This window comes from Octopus bimaculoides, chromosome 6 (genome assembly GCF_046866305.1).
Source record: "Octopus bimaculoides isolate indiv1 chromosome 6, ASM4686630v1, whole genome shotgun sequence".
In the NCBI taxonomy this organism is placed as follows: Eukaryota; Metazoa; Mollusca; class Cephalopoda; order Octopoda; family Octopodidae; genus Octopus; species Octopus bimaculoides.
Genome location: NC_142933.1, coordinates 48,271,965 through 48,291,250, shown reverse-complemented (window position 1 = coordinate 48,291,250; position 19,286 = coordinate 48,271,965). Strand labels below are relative to the sequence as shown.

The window sequence follows — 19,286 nt, the reverse complement described above, 5'->3', positions numbered from 1 at the left end:
CACATATGTAGATACACACACACACACACACACACACACACACACACACACACACACACACACAATGGTCTTCTTTCAGTTTCATCTACCAAATCCACTCACAAGGCTTCTCATCAAATTTCTGAAAGCCTAGACTTTGGTGGATAATTTTGCTCATTTACCATCTCTCCTACATCCCCAAAATTCAAACATATCATTGCCCAAGGCTATAGTAGAAGACAGTTGCCCAAGGTGCCACACCGTGGGACTGAACCGAGATATCTTTAGTAATGGGAACATCATCATGCTGGCATAGGTTGGGCAGTTTGACAGGATCTAACACAGTGATTTGCAATGTGGGTCATACATCCCACCAGTGGGAAAGTTGTGGTGGGGTATGGGATTCAAAAATTTTCTTTTTCTTAGTGGGACAGGGAATTGTGAAAATCTTTTTTTCCATAATAAACATACTATGCCTACACTCAGCCTAGCCAAACCAATCCTTTCAGCCAAGCAAACTGTGTAAAGACTGTTTGCTGCAGTAGAGCGCTATTCTAATATCCTAATGTGAATATTTCTTTAAGGAAAGTATATAATTATGACATGTGGAGGCGCAATGGCCCAGTGGTTAGGGCAGCGGACTCGCGGTCATAGGATCGCGGTTTCGATTCCCAGACCGGGCATTGTGAGTGTTTATTGAGTGAAAACGCCTAAAGCTCCACGAGGCTCCGGCAGGGGATGGTGGTGAACCCTGCTGTACTCTTTCACCACAACTTTCTCTCACTCTTTCTTCCTGTTTCTGTTGTGCCTGTATTTCAAAGGGCCAGCCTTGTCACACTGTGTCACACTGAATATCCCCAAGAACTACGTTAAGGGTACACCTGTCTGTGGAATGTTCAGCCACTTGCACATTAATTTCATGAGCAGGCTGTTCCGTTGATTGGATCAACTGGAACCCTCGACGTCGTAAGCGACGGAGTGCCAACACACACACACACACACACATAATTATGATATAATTAAAAATAAAGTCGTTTTTTTTCCATCCACCTTTTGGATATATATTTTTCTGGAAAGTTATTGTGGAACCTTGGGGGAAATAGGTTGGGAAACACTGATCTAACAGGTCCAAAGACTGCATCATGCTCCAATGTCTGCTTTTACATGGTTTCGCATGGCTCAGTAGCTAGAATGTCAGGTTCACAATCGTGAGGTAGTGCGTTTGATTCCTGGACCAGGCTGTGTTGTGTTTTTGAGCAAGAAACTTTATTTCATCATACTCCATTTCACTCAGTTGTAGAAATGAGTTGCGATGTCACCGGTGTCAAGTTGTATTGGCCTTTGCCTTTCCCTTACATAACATTGGTGGCATGGAGAGGGGAAGCTGGTATGCATGACTGACTGCTGGTCTTCCATAAACAACTTTGCCCAGACTTGCACTATGGAGGGGAACTTTCTAGTTGCAATCCCACAGTCATTCATGATCAAAGGGGGTCTTTACCTTTGTACCCTTTACAGCTAGATACTCTTTCATATGCCAACCACTTTACAGACTGTAGTGAGAGCTTTGTTCATGCCTGCGGTGCTAGTAGGGTCACTATCTAGCTTGCAAGTCTAAGATTCCCTTCAAATGAATGGCATTACGATAGAGAGGGAGGCAGCTCATTGTAGAGGAGATGAGAGGTTACAGTGTGAGAGAAGGGGCTAAAAAAAGAATAGTTTTTTTTTTTGGTGTAGAGGAGTAACATGGTTACTCACATTAGTGAAGAGATGATGGGAGTAATAGGGTGGAGCTGATGGGAATAATAGGGTGGAGATATGAAATAGTGGTGTTGGGACATCAAAGTAGAACCTCAAGGTATGAGGTATGTGGAGGTAGTAGAAAATGAAGTGTGAGTGAGTAGAAGTTGCAAAAGTGAATAGGAAGAGGGAGTGAGAGAGAGTGGGGTAGAGATGGGGGAATAAGTGAGGAAATGAATATAATTACTGAAGAACAAGAGTTAAAGGATGATAAATATATGTTGAAAGGAATGTAGGGAAGAGTAGGTGATGACTGTGCAGGTTTGGCATGGTTCAAGGGTAGATGTAGTGAATAGTAGGTGTAGGGAAGATAGTAGATGGGCAAAACTATCCATCAAAGACTAGGCTTTCGAAAATTTGATGAAAATAAAATGTATATTTATTTTCCGGCATGAATTTAAGGAATTATTTAAAATGCTGATTTAATATGTGCACCCCCCCCCCAAAAAAAAACACAAAAGACCCCCCCCCACAAAAAAACAGGCTGCAAATATAATACTTTCTTTTAGCATAGGTAATTATTTTATGAGGACCTAAAGATAGTATGCCCATATCAATAACTGTCATGATTGCATAGGTCAGTGTACATACAAAAGATTATAAACATGATAAAGGAATGAAGCTCCTATCTATCTGTGGTGTGAACGAACTTAACTAAAATATCAATAATGAAACCAGTTCTCTCATCATTTTATTTATGTGGGTCAGATAGTTTTGCTTTGGGTATTAAGATAGGCAGACTAAAGATTATGAACACAAAGTCTATCCCTTTATCTATCCTTTTATTTCAGATAATGTTTATCTTTCCTTCATTGCGTTTTAACCTCTAAAAGATGATTTCTTTAGCACTTCCTTAAACAGCTAACCCTCAATTTCCAACTAGAAATATGTTACCAACTTACATGTATCTCTGTTCAAAGTCCTTTTTATCTATTTTGTTTTTTATTCTATTATTTCTTCCTTTCTTCTATCCTTCCCATCTTTTTCCCTTTCTTTTACTTTCTGTCTCTGGTTTCTTCCCTATCTTTTCTTCCTGTCTCTCTTTCTCTGCCTATGTAAATGCTCTCTTTGTGGCCATGCTGGGGCACCACCTTGAACAAATTGACCCCAGGACTTATTTTTTTAAGTGTAGTACTTATTCTATCAATCTCTTTTATTGAATTGCTAAGTTACAGGGATGTAAACACATCAACATTGGTTGTCAGTCAATGGTGGAGAACAACCACAGACACAAAGACACACATATAGATATATACATATATATACATATACGGTAGACTTCTTTCAATTTCCATCTGCCAAATCCACTCACAAGGCTTTGGTTGGCCCGGGGCTATAGTAGAAAACCCTTGTCCAAGGTGCCACACAGTGAAACTGAACCTGGAACCATGTGGTTGGGAAGCAAGCTTCTTACCACACAGCCATGCTTTACACCTGAATATAACGTTCCCTTGCTGAGAATTGAACCCAGGCCACCTGGGTGAAAGCCAGGAATCCTAACTGCCAGGTTAAGATTGTGAACTGTGTAAACTATCAGAGAATCATTTTAAAAGAGATAAGTTTACTCTGAATTGCAAGTAATCATCACAGAGCAGAGAGGTTTCTGAGTCCAGTCAGACAACATCTCTAGGGATGCAGTCATGACAATTAACAGGGTCCTTAAACTTTTTTTTAATGATGACTGGCCCAACAAACCACCCAGTTTAACATCACCACCTGCTTGGCAGGTACTTTGTGTGGCATTCACTCTGTTGCAAGGATTTAGTTAGCATTGTCTCTTGATGTACTACTTCACACTGCACCTACCCCTCTTTTTTGTTTTTAACTCCTAGCATATTTATAAGATGCCTGAGGCCTGTTTTAGTGCTGATTGCTTGTCACCTTACAGTTAGTTAGAAGTAAAAAAGACAGGATTCTACTGCTATATAGAAAGTGGCTATACTTGATAGGAAGAACAGAAGTAGACAGCAATTCTATATGGTGTACCCAATGTACAATATGGGTACACAAAAAGTGTAGTGGATTCACTGGCAGGATTACAGAATAACAACTTCATATGTGAGAGATGCATAAGAAAAATGAGCATCGATGTAATAAATTCTTTCAAATGGCTTTTTTTATTTAAGTGACCTAATTAGCAGTAGTGATAGATTTTTCTTTTTAAAGCATAATAAGCAGGTGTGGCTGTGTAGTAAGAAGTTTGCTTCCCAAACACATGGTCCTGGGTTCAATCACACTCTATGACACCTTGGGCAAGTGTCTTTTACTACTATAGCCTCAAGCTAACAAAGCCTTGTGAGCGGAATTGATAGACAGAAACTGAAAGAAGACTATTGTGGCTGTGTGATAAGAAGCTTGCTTCCCAATCACATGGTTCCAGGTTCAGTTCCACTGCATGGCACCTTGGGCAAGTGTCTTCTACTATAGCCTTGGGCCGACCAAAGTCTTGTGAGTGGTAGACAGGAACTGAAAGAAGCCTGTTGTATATATATTCATATATTTATGTGAGTGTGTCTTTGTGTCTGTGTTTGTCCCTCTACCATCATTTGACAACTGATGTTGGTGTGTTTATATCCCTATAACTTAGTGGTTCAGCAAAACAGACTGATAGAATAAGTACTAGGCTTACAAAGAATAAGTCCTGGAGTTGATTTCTTTGACTTAAAAACCCTTTAAGTGCCCCAACATGGCCACAGTCAAATGGCTGAAACAATAAAAGAATATGTGTGTGTGTGTGTGTGTGTGTGTGTGTGTGTATCTATGCATGTGTGTGTGTATCTATGCATGTGTGTGTCTTTGTGGCTGTATTTGTCCCCCACTACTGCTTGACAACTGGTGTTGGTGTGCTTACATTACCATAACTTAGCAGTTCGGGTAAACGAGACTGATTGAATAAGTACCAGGCTTAAAAAAGAAACAGATACTGGGGTGGATTAGTTCAACTAAAATCCCTTAAGGTGGTGCCTTAGCATGGCCACAGTATAATGACTGAGACAAGAGATTAAAAGATTCAAGTAAGAACAGACTGGAGAAGTTTAGAGAGCCGTTGCTTTGCAGACAACAAAAAGATAAGATTGATTGTATGACCCTGCAATATCACACTTATGTATGAAGTGTGGTATTGCAGGGCTGTTGTAAATCAAGAGAAGTGAATGTAGAGAATTGTGAAGGCTGGAAAGAAGTGGAGAGAGCTTGCTTGAATGGTTGTATAATGTTTGTGTGCATCAATGGTTCTCAGCTGGAGTCCACATGACCGATGGGGGTCCACATACAATTTTACTGGTAAAATTTACATGCAATGAATTGGGTATACTTCTACAATGCACAAAATATTTCAACAGGAGTGGCTGTGTGGTAAGTAGCTTGCTTACTGACCACATGGTTCCGGGTTCAGTCCCACTGCGTGGCACCTTGGGCAAGTGTCTTCTACTATAGCCTCGGGCTGACCAAAGCCTTGTGAGTGGATTTGGCAAACGGAAACTGAAAGAAGCCCGTCGTATATATGTATATGTATATATATGTGTGTGTTTGTGTGTCTGTGTTTGTCTCCCCAACATCGCTTGACAACCGATGCTGGTGTGTTTACGTCCCCGTAACTTAGCGGTTTGGCAAAAGAGACCGATAGAATAAGTACTAGGCTTACAAAGAATAAGTCCCTGGGTCGATTTGCTCGACTAAAGGCGGTGCTCCAGCATGGCCGCAGTCAAATGACTGAAACAAGTAAAAAAGTAAATGAGTAAAGAGTAATGTTTTAATACAATTCCTTATAATATTTTATTATAAAATATAATATTTTTTAAAACACTGGATGGCTATGGCGGTCCGATAGCATGAAATAGGTAAAAGTGTTGAAAGCTGATCTTAAGATCAGATTTGTCTGAACCTCACAAAGAAGATGAGTAACTGTGACAAGTAGAGAGATACTGGGCTGGAGAAGACATGTGTAAGTCATGCAAGCACTGGAAAATGGATGTAAAAATGAATATGATGATGACAATAATGTTAATGATAATGATGGTAGTGGAGGCAGCAGCAGCTGAAGTGATGATGATGATGATGATGCTGATATTGAAGATATGGTAGTGGGGGGAGTGATGATAATGATGTTGTAGTGGAGGGATGATGATGATGAATTTTAAAACAAAAGATATATTCAAATAATTATTGTTTTTTTTAGAAATTTCTTTCAGTTCAATCTTCTTTGCTAGGATTTGTAAATTTTTTAAAAAATGTCTTTCCTTATGGTAAGTTCCACATAACTGATGTCACCTAATTTCTGAAATCCCAAAATATTACTGAGATTTTAATTTTCAAAATTCTTTGCATTGAATTCTTAAAAAAACAAAAACAAAAACAAAAGCAACCATAAAAAACAAACTGAAAAATAGAAGTAGGTAATGGTTTTTTTGTTAGTTTGCTTATTGATAATTTTCAAACTAGGAAATCATAGATCACTCATTGATTTCTTTTAAAAATACTTTTTGTATGAAGCTGATTGCAAAAGCAATATATTTGGATTTCAGATTGTATTATTTTCAATACAGAAATATATATTAATTCAATATGCAACATTTTATCTTTGTATAAATGTTCCTTTCTCTTCTCATAATGTCTGACATTTTATATTTGTATATCAAAGACATTTATTTCTTTGTTTCTTTTGTTCTCAGTCTATAGGATGCGATCGTCCAATTAATTACAAAAAGGAATCTGTCAAAGATGTTTTAAAAACAGAATTTCCAGTTAGTATATGTTTTAATATGTTTTAACTGATGTATATTTTTGATTAACAAATTTTGTTTCTTGTTTATAAGTGAATTTTTCTATAAAAATTTGTAGCAATTCATCATGATGTGCTAAATTGTTACATTGATGTTTATACATTCAGTTGAAGAATTAGAAGTTTTTAAGTCGAGTTTTTGTTCATATATTTCTTTAATTTGATTAATAAAAAAAAAAAAAAAACAGAAATCAAATGAAAACTATGGGTGCAATACTCTATTTTTAGGTACTGGGTTTAATTTGCAAAGCAAAATAATCAATATAAACATACATTATGTGAAGTTAACAGTTTTTGTGTGTTTTTGAATGGTTAATATGTTTTTTTCACACTGTAATTGCCAACATACAGCATTTTATAAATAAACTAAAAAAAAGAATGAAATGAACTAAAAATTCTAGATCAGGAAGAAAAGAAAATTAGAGCAGAATTCAAAATTAATTCTTGTTGAATCTGATTAACGACAATATATTTATAATGAACCTAATAGAAGATCCTCATGAAATAACTATAGTTAACATTATGAAAATATAACCACAAAAATAAGTTTAGATTTTCATCATGGAAAGATGGTAAAAATAAATGCACTATAATGGAGATAGAATGAAATGAAAAGAAAGAAATAATTTAAAATGATGATGATGATAGTTATCGTGATGATTGTGTTGGTGATTGTAATGATGATGAAGATGGTGGTAGTTTTGAGGATAATGATAATGATGATTATTATTATTATTTCATTTAGGAACAACAGATTAGACTGTTAGAAAAAAATTCCTAACATTGGGCTACAAGTAACCTTAGATTCCAAGAACCTTTCTAAATATCCTAGCTGTCCCTAATAATACTGTTATTATTATTATTATTATTATTATTATTAGAAAATCAGTAAATAAAACTTTATTGCAAGGCCTTTCAAGAGACACTAACCACAAAATTCACTTAAGACCATCCACCATTCGAAGTGACTTGAAGGGACATAGGTGAGTAACCTCTCCCTTTATTTTCTCCAATAAATATGGTGGCACTCAGAGTAGGATGTGAAAGGGATAAATCAACTGGTATGGATGGTCTGCCCTATGAGTTTTATGGTTACATGCCAGAGCTGTTTGGTGAACTCTTGGCAAATGTCTATCACAACTGGTAACAAAATGGGAGAATTCCCAGGTCTGCAAGCTGAGGTGCTAACTTTGCTGAGAAAGGATGCCAATACAAGGGGATATTATAGATAATTTCTGACCCATAAGCCTGCTAAGTACAGAGTTTCAAATTTTGTTCAATGTGTTGGCAAAGAAGTTGGTGCTTGTTATGGACAGTTTGTTCAGAGAAGGTCAAATATATATGATCCCCAATAGATCCAGCTAAACAACTTACATCATTCTGCATGTACTCCTGCAGTGTCCAAATATTGCTGACTTGTGAAGTTATGTCAGGCAGCTGTTACTGCATGTGGGATGAATCTGACGAAGATCACTCCATCACCCACCTTTGTCACGACAGGACAGGCAGTGTTTGTCTAGTGGCTATAGTGAAAGAGGCTGTGTGGTGGGTGAGGCTGAAAGGTTTGAAGAACTTCAGTGAAGCTCTCACTTCAAAAGAAAAGTGAGGGTGGAGAGGGAAGTGCTACTTCCCAGTGAATTTGTGAAAAGATGGGTGACTGTGACAAAACTGTTTAGAGTGAATGGCCTTACTCTAAATACGTGCCTGTAGATTGGAGAGCGGAGAGAGGGCTTGTACCTTTGGTGATCAGTTTAATACTGGATCTGTGGAGTTCCTTGATTGTGGGGCCCTAGTTGGAGTTTCTCCTCTGTCAGAAAGTCTGCATCATTCATGTTATCTCATATTTTGTATACTATGTATACTTTTATTGCATTTCATGGTCTTTTCCATTTCTTTCTTCCTATCCCTTATGTAAATTCCAGCACAAATTGTTGTCTGTCCTTCTGATGTCCCTCTTGCCTATGCCCCTGTGGTTAATAAAAGAAATATTATTATTATTATTAAGGTGGCAAGCTAGCAGAATCATTAGCACACTGGGCAAAATGCTTAGCAGTATTTGTCTGCCACTACATTCTGAGTTCAAATTCTGCTGAGGTCAGCTTTGCCTTTCATCTTTTTTGGGGGATGGGTGGGTCAATAAAAATAAGTAAAGGTTGAGTACAGGAGTCGATGTAATCGACTTACCCCTCCCCCAAAATTTCAGGCCTTGTGCCTATAGTAGAAAGCATTATTGTTGTTGTTGTTTCTAGCATAGGCACTTGGTCTAAAATTTGAAGGGAGAAAGTTAATTGATACCACCAACTCCACTATTTGATTGGTATTTTATTTTATCATTCAAGAAGAATGAAAGTGGGATTTGAACTCTGAATGTAAAGAATTGGAAAAATATTGCAAGGCATTTTGTTCAAAGCTCTAACAATTTTGCAAAATAACTTTATTAGCAGTAGGGGTAAAATTTCTATCACGTAGTTAGTAATAGTAGCAGGTTGGTGGAGGTGGTGGTGGTGGTGGTGGCGGTGAAGCAATGATGATGACAATAACACCATATATTACATGTGTATATGTGTATATATATATGTATGCGTGTAATGTGTATATGATTTTATTTGAATGTATTTTTACTTGAATTTTTAGAATGGTATTGACATAATATATGAATCTGTTGGAGGTGAAATGTTCGAGACTTGCCTTAACAGGTAAGACTTTACTTGCATTCTTCACAGAAATCAATATTTCTTTTCACTGCAAACAAGATGTTAGAAATACCAGAAATTTACTGACACACAAACTTTGTTGTTTTGTCTACAGCTAATTCTCCTTTCTTCTCTCTCTCTTCTCTTTCCTTTTCTCTCTCACTCTCTTGTTCCTCCCTCTTTTCTTTATATCTCTTCTTTCACTTTCTTTATCCTTCTCTCTACCTCACATTCAATCATATATGCTCCTTAAAGATATAATTTAATGCTATCAAGATAGAAAATTTAAATCATTAGAAATAACAAGAACTATTTTACGTCACTAATGTATTTATATACGAGTGCTCGCATGACTGTGTAGTTATGAAGTTTGCTTCCCAATCATGTGGATTCAGGTTCATTTCCACTGAGCAGTACCTTGGGAAACTATCTTCTATAGCCCTGGGCTGGCAAAATCCTTGTGAGAGGATTTGCTAGAGAAAAACTGAAAGAAGCCTGTTGTATATGCCAGTGTGTGTATGTGTGTGTGTGTGTGTGTGTGTGTGTGTGTGTGTGTGTGTGTGTGTGTGTGTGTTTGTGTGAGTGATATATTTCTCCTTGTCTTTGAGTGTTTGCTGACTAAACAAAACACCAACCTTATTATCAATACAAGTAGTGTGTGTGTGTGTGTGTGTGTGTGTGTGTGTGTGTGTGTGTGTGTGTTTCATTTTTCCTTTTGCATTCAAGTATGTTTGCTGAGTGTAAGCTATGGCCTCATTGTTCATGTGGGCATGCTTGTTTGACTGTAGTTCAATATGAAAGCATATCCATACTTCTTGACTTATCTTGACATGCTGCAAGATTGCTGTGTGATTAAGAAGTTCACTTTGCAACCATGTGGTTACAGGTTCAGTTCCATTGCGTGGCACCTTGGGCAAGTGTCTTTTAATGTAACTCTGGACCAACCTATACCTTGTAACTGAATTTGGTAAACAGAAACTGTGAAAGCCTGTTGTGTGTGTGTGTATATTATGATGTCAACCAGACTATTGGCTTTGTTATACACTGCTAGCCACAATGTACTTCCTTGTGTTGTTGTAGCTTTCAAATGATGCCATCCTGCTGGCTAGGTGGTCAGGCCAACATACCCCCTAAACTGAACACTAATCCCTCACAGAGTTACTCATTTCTACAGCTGAGTAGACTGGAGCAATGTGAAATGAAGTGTCTTACTCAAGAATGCAATGCATCACCAGTCTGGGAACTGAATCCACGATCTCACAATCACGAATGCAACACCATACCACTAGGCCATATGCCTTCACACACATGCACACACACACATGCCACCTCACACATACACCTATATGAGTACATACGTGTGTGTCTTTGTTTTTGTGTTTGCTCTCCTCACCACTTGACAACTGGTGTTAGTTTGTTTACATTCCTGTAATTTAACAGTTTGGCAAAAGAGACTGATAGAATAAGTACTAGGTTTTGAGGAAAGAAAAGTATCGGGATTGATATTTTGACTAAAACATTCAGAGGCAGTGGCAAGCATGCCCACAGTCCAATGACTGAAACAAGTAAAACATAAAATGTTAATTTTATTGTGGTGTTTGTTACTAGTTTTTCTCATAACCATCTCCAGGTTACTCTCTCTTTCTCTTTTACTCTTTTACTTGTTTCAGTCATTTGACTGTGGCCATGCTGGAGCACCGCCTTTAGTCGAGCAAATTGACCCCAGGACTTATTCTTTGGAGGCCTAGTACTTATTCTATCAGTCTCCTTTGCCTAACCGCTAAGTTATGGGGACATAAACACACCACTATCGGTTGTCAAGCGATGTTGGGGGGACAAACACAGACACACAAACATATACACACACATACATACATATATATATATATATATATATATATATATATATATATATATATATATATATATATACATATATACGACAGGCTTCTTTCTGTTTCCGTCTACCAAATCCACTCACAAGGCTTTGGTCGGCTGGAGGCTATAGTAGAAGACATTTTGCCCAAGGTGCCACGCAGTGGGACTGAACCCAGAACTGTGTGGTTGGTAAGCAAGCTACTTACCACACTGCCACTCCTGCGCCTTGTTTGTTATTTGATAGACTTGGAGATTTATTATACTGGACTATGCACGTATATGTTCTTGATCATGCATTGAGTTTTAAGTTCTTCCAGAGAGAATATGATACGATATCAGTTAGGAAACAACCAGAAAATTAAAGAAATGTGATTCCTACATTCTCTAATTATATGTTTTAGAAAAGAGACATAACTGAAGTAGTGTTATCAATAAGGATTTCTTGCTTTGATTTGAGACCTTATATAATTTTGGAAATGGTAGCAGGTTATTGAATCAACCAATATTTGCAGGCTATTATCTATAGCATTATCTACTTTGAACTCCACCAATAAAAATGCTGCTGCTGATGATGATATATATATATATATATATATATATATATATATATATATATATATATATATATATACATACTTTCTTTCTACACTGTGTGTTTTGTCTGGCTTTTATCACCTGTTCATTACATTTGTTTCTTCTCATGGATTTTATCAATTTCTGCGCCCCCTTGGACACTCTTCCAAACTCTCTGAACCTTTTACCATTGTTGCCTAATTTTTACTAATTTTTGAATTTTTTTCTCAGAAAACTCTCCCATCTTAAAATTTTAGTTTAAACTTTCAAATCAATCTTGTTATATATATATATATATATATATATATATATATATATACACACACACATATATAAATATATATATGCACCTATCATCTATCAGTCTATCTATCTATCTATCTGTCTGTCTGTCTGTCTGTCTGTCTGTCTGTCTGTCTGTCTGTCTGTCTGTCTGTATATATGATAAGCACACGCATAACTGTGTGGTTGAGAAGCTTGCTTCCCAACCATGTTGTCTCATGTTCTGCCCCCACTGCATGGCAGTTTGTGCAAGTGTCTTCTACTATATCCCTAGGCTGACCAAAGCTTTGTGAGTGGATTTAGTTGATGGAAACAGAAAGAAGCCTGTTGTATATACTGAGTTGTCAGATAAATTCGTTTTTTTCATTAATTTTAATAGTCATTGTTCATCAACAATTTTAATAAATCAGTCTATAAAATATTGTTATATTTCAGGATGGTAATTTTTTTTGCTAAATAAACACATCCATTATATATTCATTCTTCACTTCTGATTTATTATTGTTCTTATTTTTTGTCCATTAGTCCTTTGTCTATAAAGTATCCTCCTTTAATTTTCACAACTTCTTAATACCTTGACTAGAAATCACTGGGTCTTGACATGGTTGAGTGTGATTAGAGGGAGATTTGAGTGTTATTACTATCTGCTTGAGCAACTTTATAGTGACTTCCTCTTTGGCTTGTTATTGTTAGTGTTGCAATTGACAGAGTAGGAATATGATCAAACTTCTCATAGCCATAGTTATTCATACCTTTTCTTTTTCGCGAAATAGTTTATTCTTTCTTTGTTAAAGACGAGAAGTGTATTTTGAGGGAACTCATTGATTGCACAAACATTAAATAGAATTGAATGGTTAGATGTCCTTAAAAATTAAACTCTTGTTTTCATTATCAATTTTTTTTTCTTTTCAAAAGCTTTTATATGTATGTGTCAATAGTTATATATTGATTTGTGCTTATTATAGAATTAGAAAGCTCTTGTAAAGTTATATTTTATATCTACATTTGGATCTGCATTGTTAGCTCTTCATTTAGGTTAATGTATAATTATACTTCTCTTTTGAGTAATTTTCAGAAACCATTCATGACTTTATAATAAAATGATTCATAATTCTTTTATATTTTCAAACTGTCATTTACAGACTTTATATTTTGAAACATTTTATATATGTAGTAGAAAGTAATAAAATTTTATGTTAATAAATATTTGAAGTCTAATAGAAAGCGTTTTGGCTGATCTTTCGTAATGTTTAAGATAATTAATTTTTAATATTTGTAAATTAAGTTAAAATATTGTGTCACATATTCTTAACTAAATTTAAAACAAACATGCTGATTAAGAATAAAAGTCTTTCAGAAGGTATGCTATGGAGTTTCAATAAATTTTACCAACTTGAAAAAACTATTTGAAATTCCTATTTATGATGTAATTATATATATATCCTATAGCTGTAATAGTAAACATCATTAATGTATAGTTTAAATCAGTATGTAAAGGATGTTTAGAAAATATTGCTGTTTTAATTAGTAAATTTTCATTAGACATTATGAAGTTTATGAGTATTTGTTATATAGTTCTGGGAAATAACCTTTGGGTCTGGGCCACTGACCACGAGGTTCTTGTCAGCATTGGCGGCTTGTCTCACTGCAGTGTCAGGTGATACCTGTGAGGGTGCTTGGCTTTCCCAATGCCTTAGCCTTGTCATCACCTGTGGTAATGCTGAGAGCATGCTGGCTTGCTTCATTAGATTCCGTTAAACCTTGTGGTGTACGGCCAGTTGCTGTAATAAAAAAATTACCCACAAATGGTTTCAATACAGTTTTAACAGAAAGATTTGGAAGAATTAGAAGTAAGTTCTCCAGTAATTTTCTTTCATGTTTTATGTTAATTTAAGAATTTTTCAGCAAAATTTTATAAAATGACAATGTTCTAAAAGAAGTATATTTTTGAAGTATTATTATATCATAAAGTTTGATTACAGAAATATCTAAAAATATTTGATGATATTTTAGCTTGGCAGTAAAGGGAAGACTAATCATAATTGGATACATCACACAGTATCACTCTGACAAACCATTAGAAGTAAAGCCTGATCTTCCACGGAAGGTATGTTTTATCATAGTACTGTTGTATTTCCTTCAGTTTTGTTTTCGTTTATTTTTCCTATGTTTTAATAGTTTATTTGTTCTGTTTATTAGTTGTCTGTTAGTAGGTTTGATTGAATTATGATGGAAATCAACCAACTTGAAACATTTATGATTATTGCCAATCATCTAAAGTGCTAAAAATATTGAGTTATAAGTTTTTAAATATTTCAAATTTGATTGATGTGTTAGTAAACTTTTATGTATTATTTTATATTTGATGTTTTATTTTGTTGATAAGTCAGCATTACTAATCAAATGCAATAAATACATAATAACATATACGTACATATAATGGGTAATTCCAATTTTTGTAAGATGACATATTGTTATTTGATGGAGATTTGACTACTATTTCTAGCATGCTGAGCTAGCTACCATATAAATGCTTTCTTGTTGGCTTTGGCTTCTTCGTTGACTTGACATTTCTATACATGATAGGAACAAATCTTATCATTAGACATATGAAGTTCTTAATACTTAATTTTGAAACAAAACAAACTGACTTTTTATTTTGTAGTTGTTAACAAAATCTGCAAGTTTAAAAGGCTTTTTCCTACCTCACTACTTTTCACTTCTTCCTGAATACATAAATAAGTTGATCACTCTTTTGATGAAGAAGGAAATAAAAAGCTTTGTGTTTCCTTCTTCTTTCACTGGACTTGAGATGATTCCAGATGCTGTTGAGGTAACTATTCCTTGCTATTTGTCAAATTAATTAAGTCTTATTTTCTAAATTTACTGTCTTAATTTTTTTAATTTGTTAATTATGGAAGAAACTTTCATTTTGAGAATTTCTGTACTATGTTGCTTAATCTCAGAAATATATCTCCTTGTAATATATTAAACATTTAAAATCCTTTCATCAATGTTTTCTTCCTGAGTGAAGGAATATTCTGAAGGTCTACTGATGAAATAACAAACATAATCAATTATATTCTGAGCAATATCATGTGCATTTTTTTCCCAGTATTAGTTCCTTTCATCTTTTATCAATACCTAACTTACTAAATCTCAATTATAGTTGAGAATAATGTCTGACAATAATGTCTGAGCATAATGTCTGACAAAATCAATGATTATGAATAATAACCTTTTATCTTTGTAATGTAACATTAACTTCATAATGCCTGATGTTATTTCTTACATTAAGTATGAAGCCTCTGATTTATGTAGGAGGAGATAAGGGAAGGACTTCCATCTGAGATTTTCATACTGGATAGCAGTGACAAAGAATTGAAATACAAAACTGTCTGATGTGTGGTGGTAATTTTGGAATGTTGATGAAAGATCTTGATTTGATGTTAAAACTGAATGTGAGCTAAGATATATTTAGAAAAGAAGCCATACACTCTCATCATTCACTATACACATTCAATAGCTAATATATCCTATCCTTTTATAAATGCCCACCTAAAGGTCAATAAATTAAACTCTGCTTTTTTTATTTTAAAATACCTTTGCCACCCATATTTTTTTCTTTACTATTATGAAACAAAATAACTCCTATTTAAGTTACAAACATGTATTTACCAAAATCGATAAACTTATGGCTATTGTATATTATTTATATAATTTATATAATTTTGCTATTCAAGCTGCATTGAACTAGAGAGATAGTATTGTTTTTTTTTGTGATTTGCAAACGTTTATCAACAAAATTTCAATATTGTATGTGCATTCCTGTTCCTGAATTCTTTTCTATTTTATCAATCAATCTTAAGAAAAATATTTTAATTATTTTGTTGCATATTGGCAAAACTAATGATTTTTGTATAATTTATTCTAATGTGTCTTTTCAATTTTAGTCACTGTACAAACAGGCTGGCCATGGTAAAATAGTAGTGGAGCTCAATGCAGAAAAGTAATTTCAAATCAAGTCTTTATATTTTCTGTGTGTGCTAGTGAGCACATATACATAGAATAAAACAAAAAATTATACTTTAGTCATTTCTATGTATATAGTTACTGGTTGTAAAAATCAAATATACTTTTGAATAAAAAGTTTACAACCAAATATGATTTCATTCCTGAGTTGGTACTTTAACATAGTTAAATAAACACAGAGTTAAGAGTAACATAGTTCATGCCATAGTTACACTATATTTTCTTGACACCCATTAAAACTTGTTTAGCATTGCTTGTGTTTCAATGTATTTTCTATGAATCTTTGTATCCAGACTGATTTCTGTTACCAGAAAATTATAACTAAACAAGACATTCATTTTATATCCTTGTATTGGATATATAATATAATGAAGCAGTGGGGAAAGAAAGTATATACATGATGCACTACTATTAATATTACATGAGACTCAACGCTCTATATCAAAGGTTCACAGTGAACTGCTTTCCAACACGAACTCCAATCACTGACAGTGATTGGTTGGAATCTTCTACAACAATTCACTTTGTTCTTTCACATCCAAGAGGAAAGTTTCGTAAATTTGCTCATCATGCCAGATAATATTGCTGCTGCTGCTGTCATTGTCATTGTTATTCTAATGCCTACTTTTCATGTGTGCATGGGTAAATGAAAGTATGTTGGTACAAATTTTTAGATGGCCCGACACTCTTCCTATAGCCAATCCCACTTGTTTCTGAGCATGGAAATATTCTCTCCAGTCTGTTGAACAACAAACAAATGAAAAAATAATCTATAAGTGGAACATACAAGTGTATTAACTAAAGGATCAGAATTTCAACCAAGTGGAGTCTCATTCAGCTTCGGTGCAGTCACAACTAGCTACCAGTCAAACTGTTTGTATAATGGTTAATAGTAAGAAAAAAATATAGTTTCATAGCTTGTTGTACAGATAATATTTCTTCGATTCAAGGGTGGCAAGCTGGCAGAATTGCTAGCACACCAGGCAAAATGCTTAGTGGTATTTCAACTGTCGTTATGTTCTGTGTTCAAATTCTGCTGAGGTCAACTTTGCCTTTCATCCTTTTGGTGTTGATAAAGTTAGTACCAGTCGAGCACTGGGGTCAATGTAATTGACTTACCCACTTCCTCGAAATTACTGGCCTTGTGCTAAAATTTGAAATCAGTATTTTAGATTCAAGGGCAGCGAGCTGGCTGAATCATTAGCACACTAGGCAAAATGTTTAGTGGCATTTCAGCCGTCTTGATGTTCTGAGTTCAACCAAGGTCAACTTTGCCTTTCATCCTTTCAGGGTTGATAAAATAAGTACCAGTTGAGCACTGGGGATGATCTATTTGACTTGGCTCCTTCCTTGAAATTTCTGGTTTTGAGTCAAAATTTTAAATCAATTTTTGTTAGATTCATATGCTCTCTCCTTAGGAGTTAAAACCCTCAGCATTTTTTTGGCAAAGGATAGTAATGTTGTTTTTAGAGATAATTATTCATTTGCTTGATCATGTGATTCATAATAGGAAGTGGTTGGTAAAATGCCACGAGTTTTTAAGGTCAGTTCTATGGATGGATAGTGGTGTAAATATACAATGAGGTACAGAACTTGTGGTAGGCATATTTGAATATTCTGGATTGGGTATGGATGGGAAGAAGGAATCTCCTGACTTAAAACTTTATCAAGGCTGGAGGGGAGAAGGATTGGGGAAAATTGGAAATTCCTTATGAGAATCAAGCAAGTAGAAATTTGTGGCTAGTGTATTGTAATGGAAATGACCAACAGGATGGAAAAAGAAATTCCTTTGGTATGTGTGTGTGGGGTGTATATGTGTGTGTGTGTGTGTGCGTGTGTGTTTGTGTGTGTGTGTGAGAGAGATGGAAGTATAGTGGTTCAGCTGATAGTATGGCCTTGGCTAAAAGTTACATCGATGACCAATTTAATGTGTAAAAAAATGGCACATCTCCTAGGATATAACAAAGAAGTTTTTGTTATTCAGCCAGTACAAGGGAGTGCTGAAAAGTTCCTGGCTTTAAGGATATCATGTAAAGCCTGGTTGGAGGCCCAACCTTCTGAGTTCTTTTACAGGGTTTAGAAAAACTGAAGGACTACTGCAATAAGTGTGTGAATTTGAGAGGGGAATATGTGGAATAAAATTATAATTAACTGATCCTCTTGTAGTTTCTTTTACCCAAGGATAGGAACTTTTCAGCACCTCCTTGTAGATTTGAACTTAGAAAGAGTATGGTAGCTTTGATGTTTCATGAAAAATGAGTGTTTAAGATAGGAGTGAAAACCAACTGAGCAGGTGGAGGCTGTCAATATTAGTAGTAATTATAAGGTGGTGAGCTGGCAGAATCAGTAGCATGCTGGGAAAAATGCTTAGTGGCATTTCTTCCATCTTTATGTTCTGAGTTCAAATGCCACCAAGGTCGACTTTGCCTTCCATCCTTTCAGAGTTGATAGAAATATGTACCAGTTGAATAGTGGGGGTCAATGTAATCAACCCTGGTCCCAAAATTTCTGGCTTTGTGCCAAAATTTGAAATTAATATTAGGAATGATGTACGAATATTGAGATAAGGAATGCTAGTATTAATGTGGTGGAAGTGAATTCCAGGGCAAATAGAAATTATTGATGAAACATAAAATGTATGAGGTTTTGGATAAGTCAAATGGCATTGATGCAATCACTAATGGAACTACCAAATTACTCTAGTCAGCTTCATGAATTAAGTTAGGAGCTGAGTGGTAAGAAGTTTACTTCCCAACAACTTGGTTCCAGGTTCAGCCATGGGCTGACCAAAAGCCTTGTGAGTGGATTTGGTAGATGGAAACTGAAAGAGGCTTGTTATACACATATATATATACATGTGTGTGTTTGTGTCTGTCCCCTACCACTGCTTGACAACCGCAGTTAGTATGCATATCCCTGTAACTTAGTGGTTTGGCAAAAGACACCAATAGAATAAGTAACATGCTTAAAAAATAAAAAAAAGTACTGGTATTGATTCATTTGACTAAAACTTTTCAAAGCAGTACCCCAGCATGGCTGCAGTCTAATGGTTGAAAAATGTAAAAACAAAACAAAAAGATTAAAAATAATTGAAGCTCATTTTGGTCTGAAGAGCTACTCCATTAAACTTATGTTCACTGTTTTGTATATATTGAAGTATGAATTTCATATAAGGAGATGTCAGTCGGGTGCAAAGTATTGACAAACATTAAGAAACGTGAAATGCATCTGTCGTTCTGGCGAGTCACTGCAGCAACACTGTTCATTTT

At 35.2% G+C, this 19,286-nt stretch overlaps 1 protein-coding gene across 2 annotated transcripts in view; it reads left to right on the top strand.

Annotated features, from left to right (window-relative positions):
- Nucleotides 1–16,147, top strand: part of LOC106873390 (prostaglandin reductase-3) — a 112,677-nt gene extending 96,530 nt beyond the window's left edge. For both annotated transcript variants that reach the window (XM_052968857.2, XM_052968858.2), the window contains exons 9-13: nucleotides 6,450–6,521; nucleotides 9,194–9,255; nucleotides 13,999–14,092; nucleotides 14,651–14,818; nucleotides 15,939–16,147. In XM_052968857.2, coding sequence (XP_052824817.1) covers nucleotides 6,450–6,521; nucleotides 9,194–9,255; nucleotides 13,999–14,092; nucleotides 14,651–14,818; nucleotides 15,939–15,998 — 456 coding nt within the window. In that variant the 3' untranslated portion in view covers nucleotides 15,999–16,147. The remainder of the gene's footprint in view (nucleotides 1–6,449; nucleotides 6,522–9,193; nucleotides 9,256–13,998; nucleotides 14,093–14,650; nucleotides 14,819–15,938) is intronic.
- Nucleotides 16,148–19,286: the final 3,139 nt, after the last annotated feature.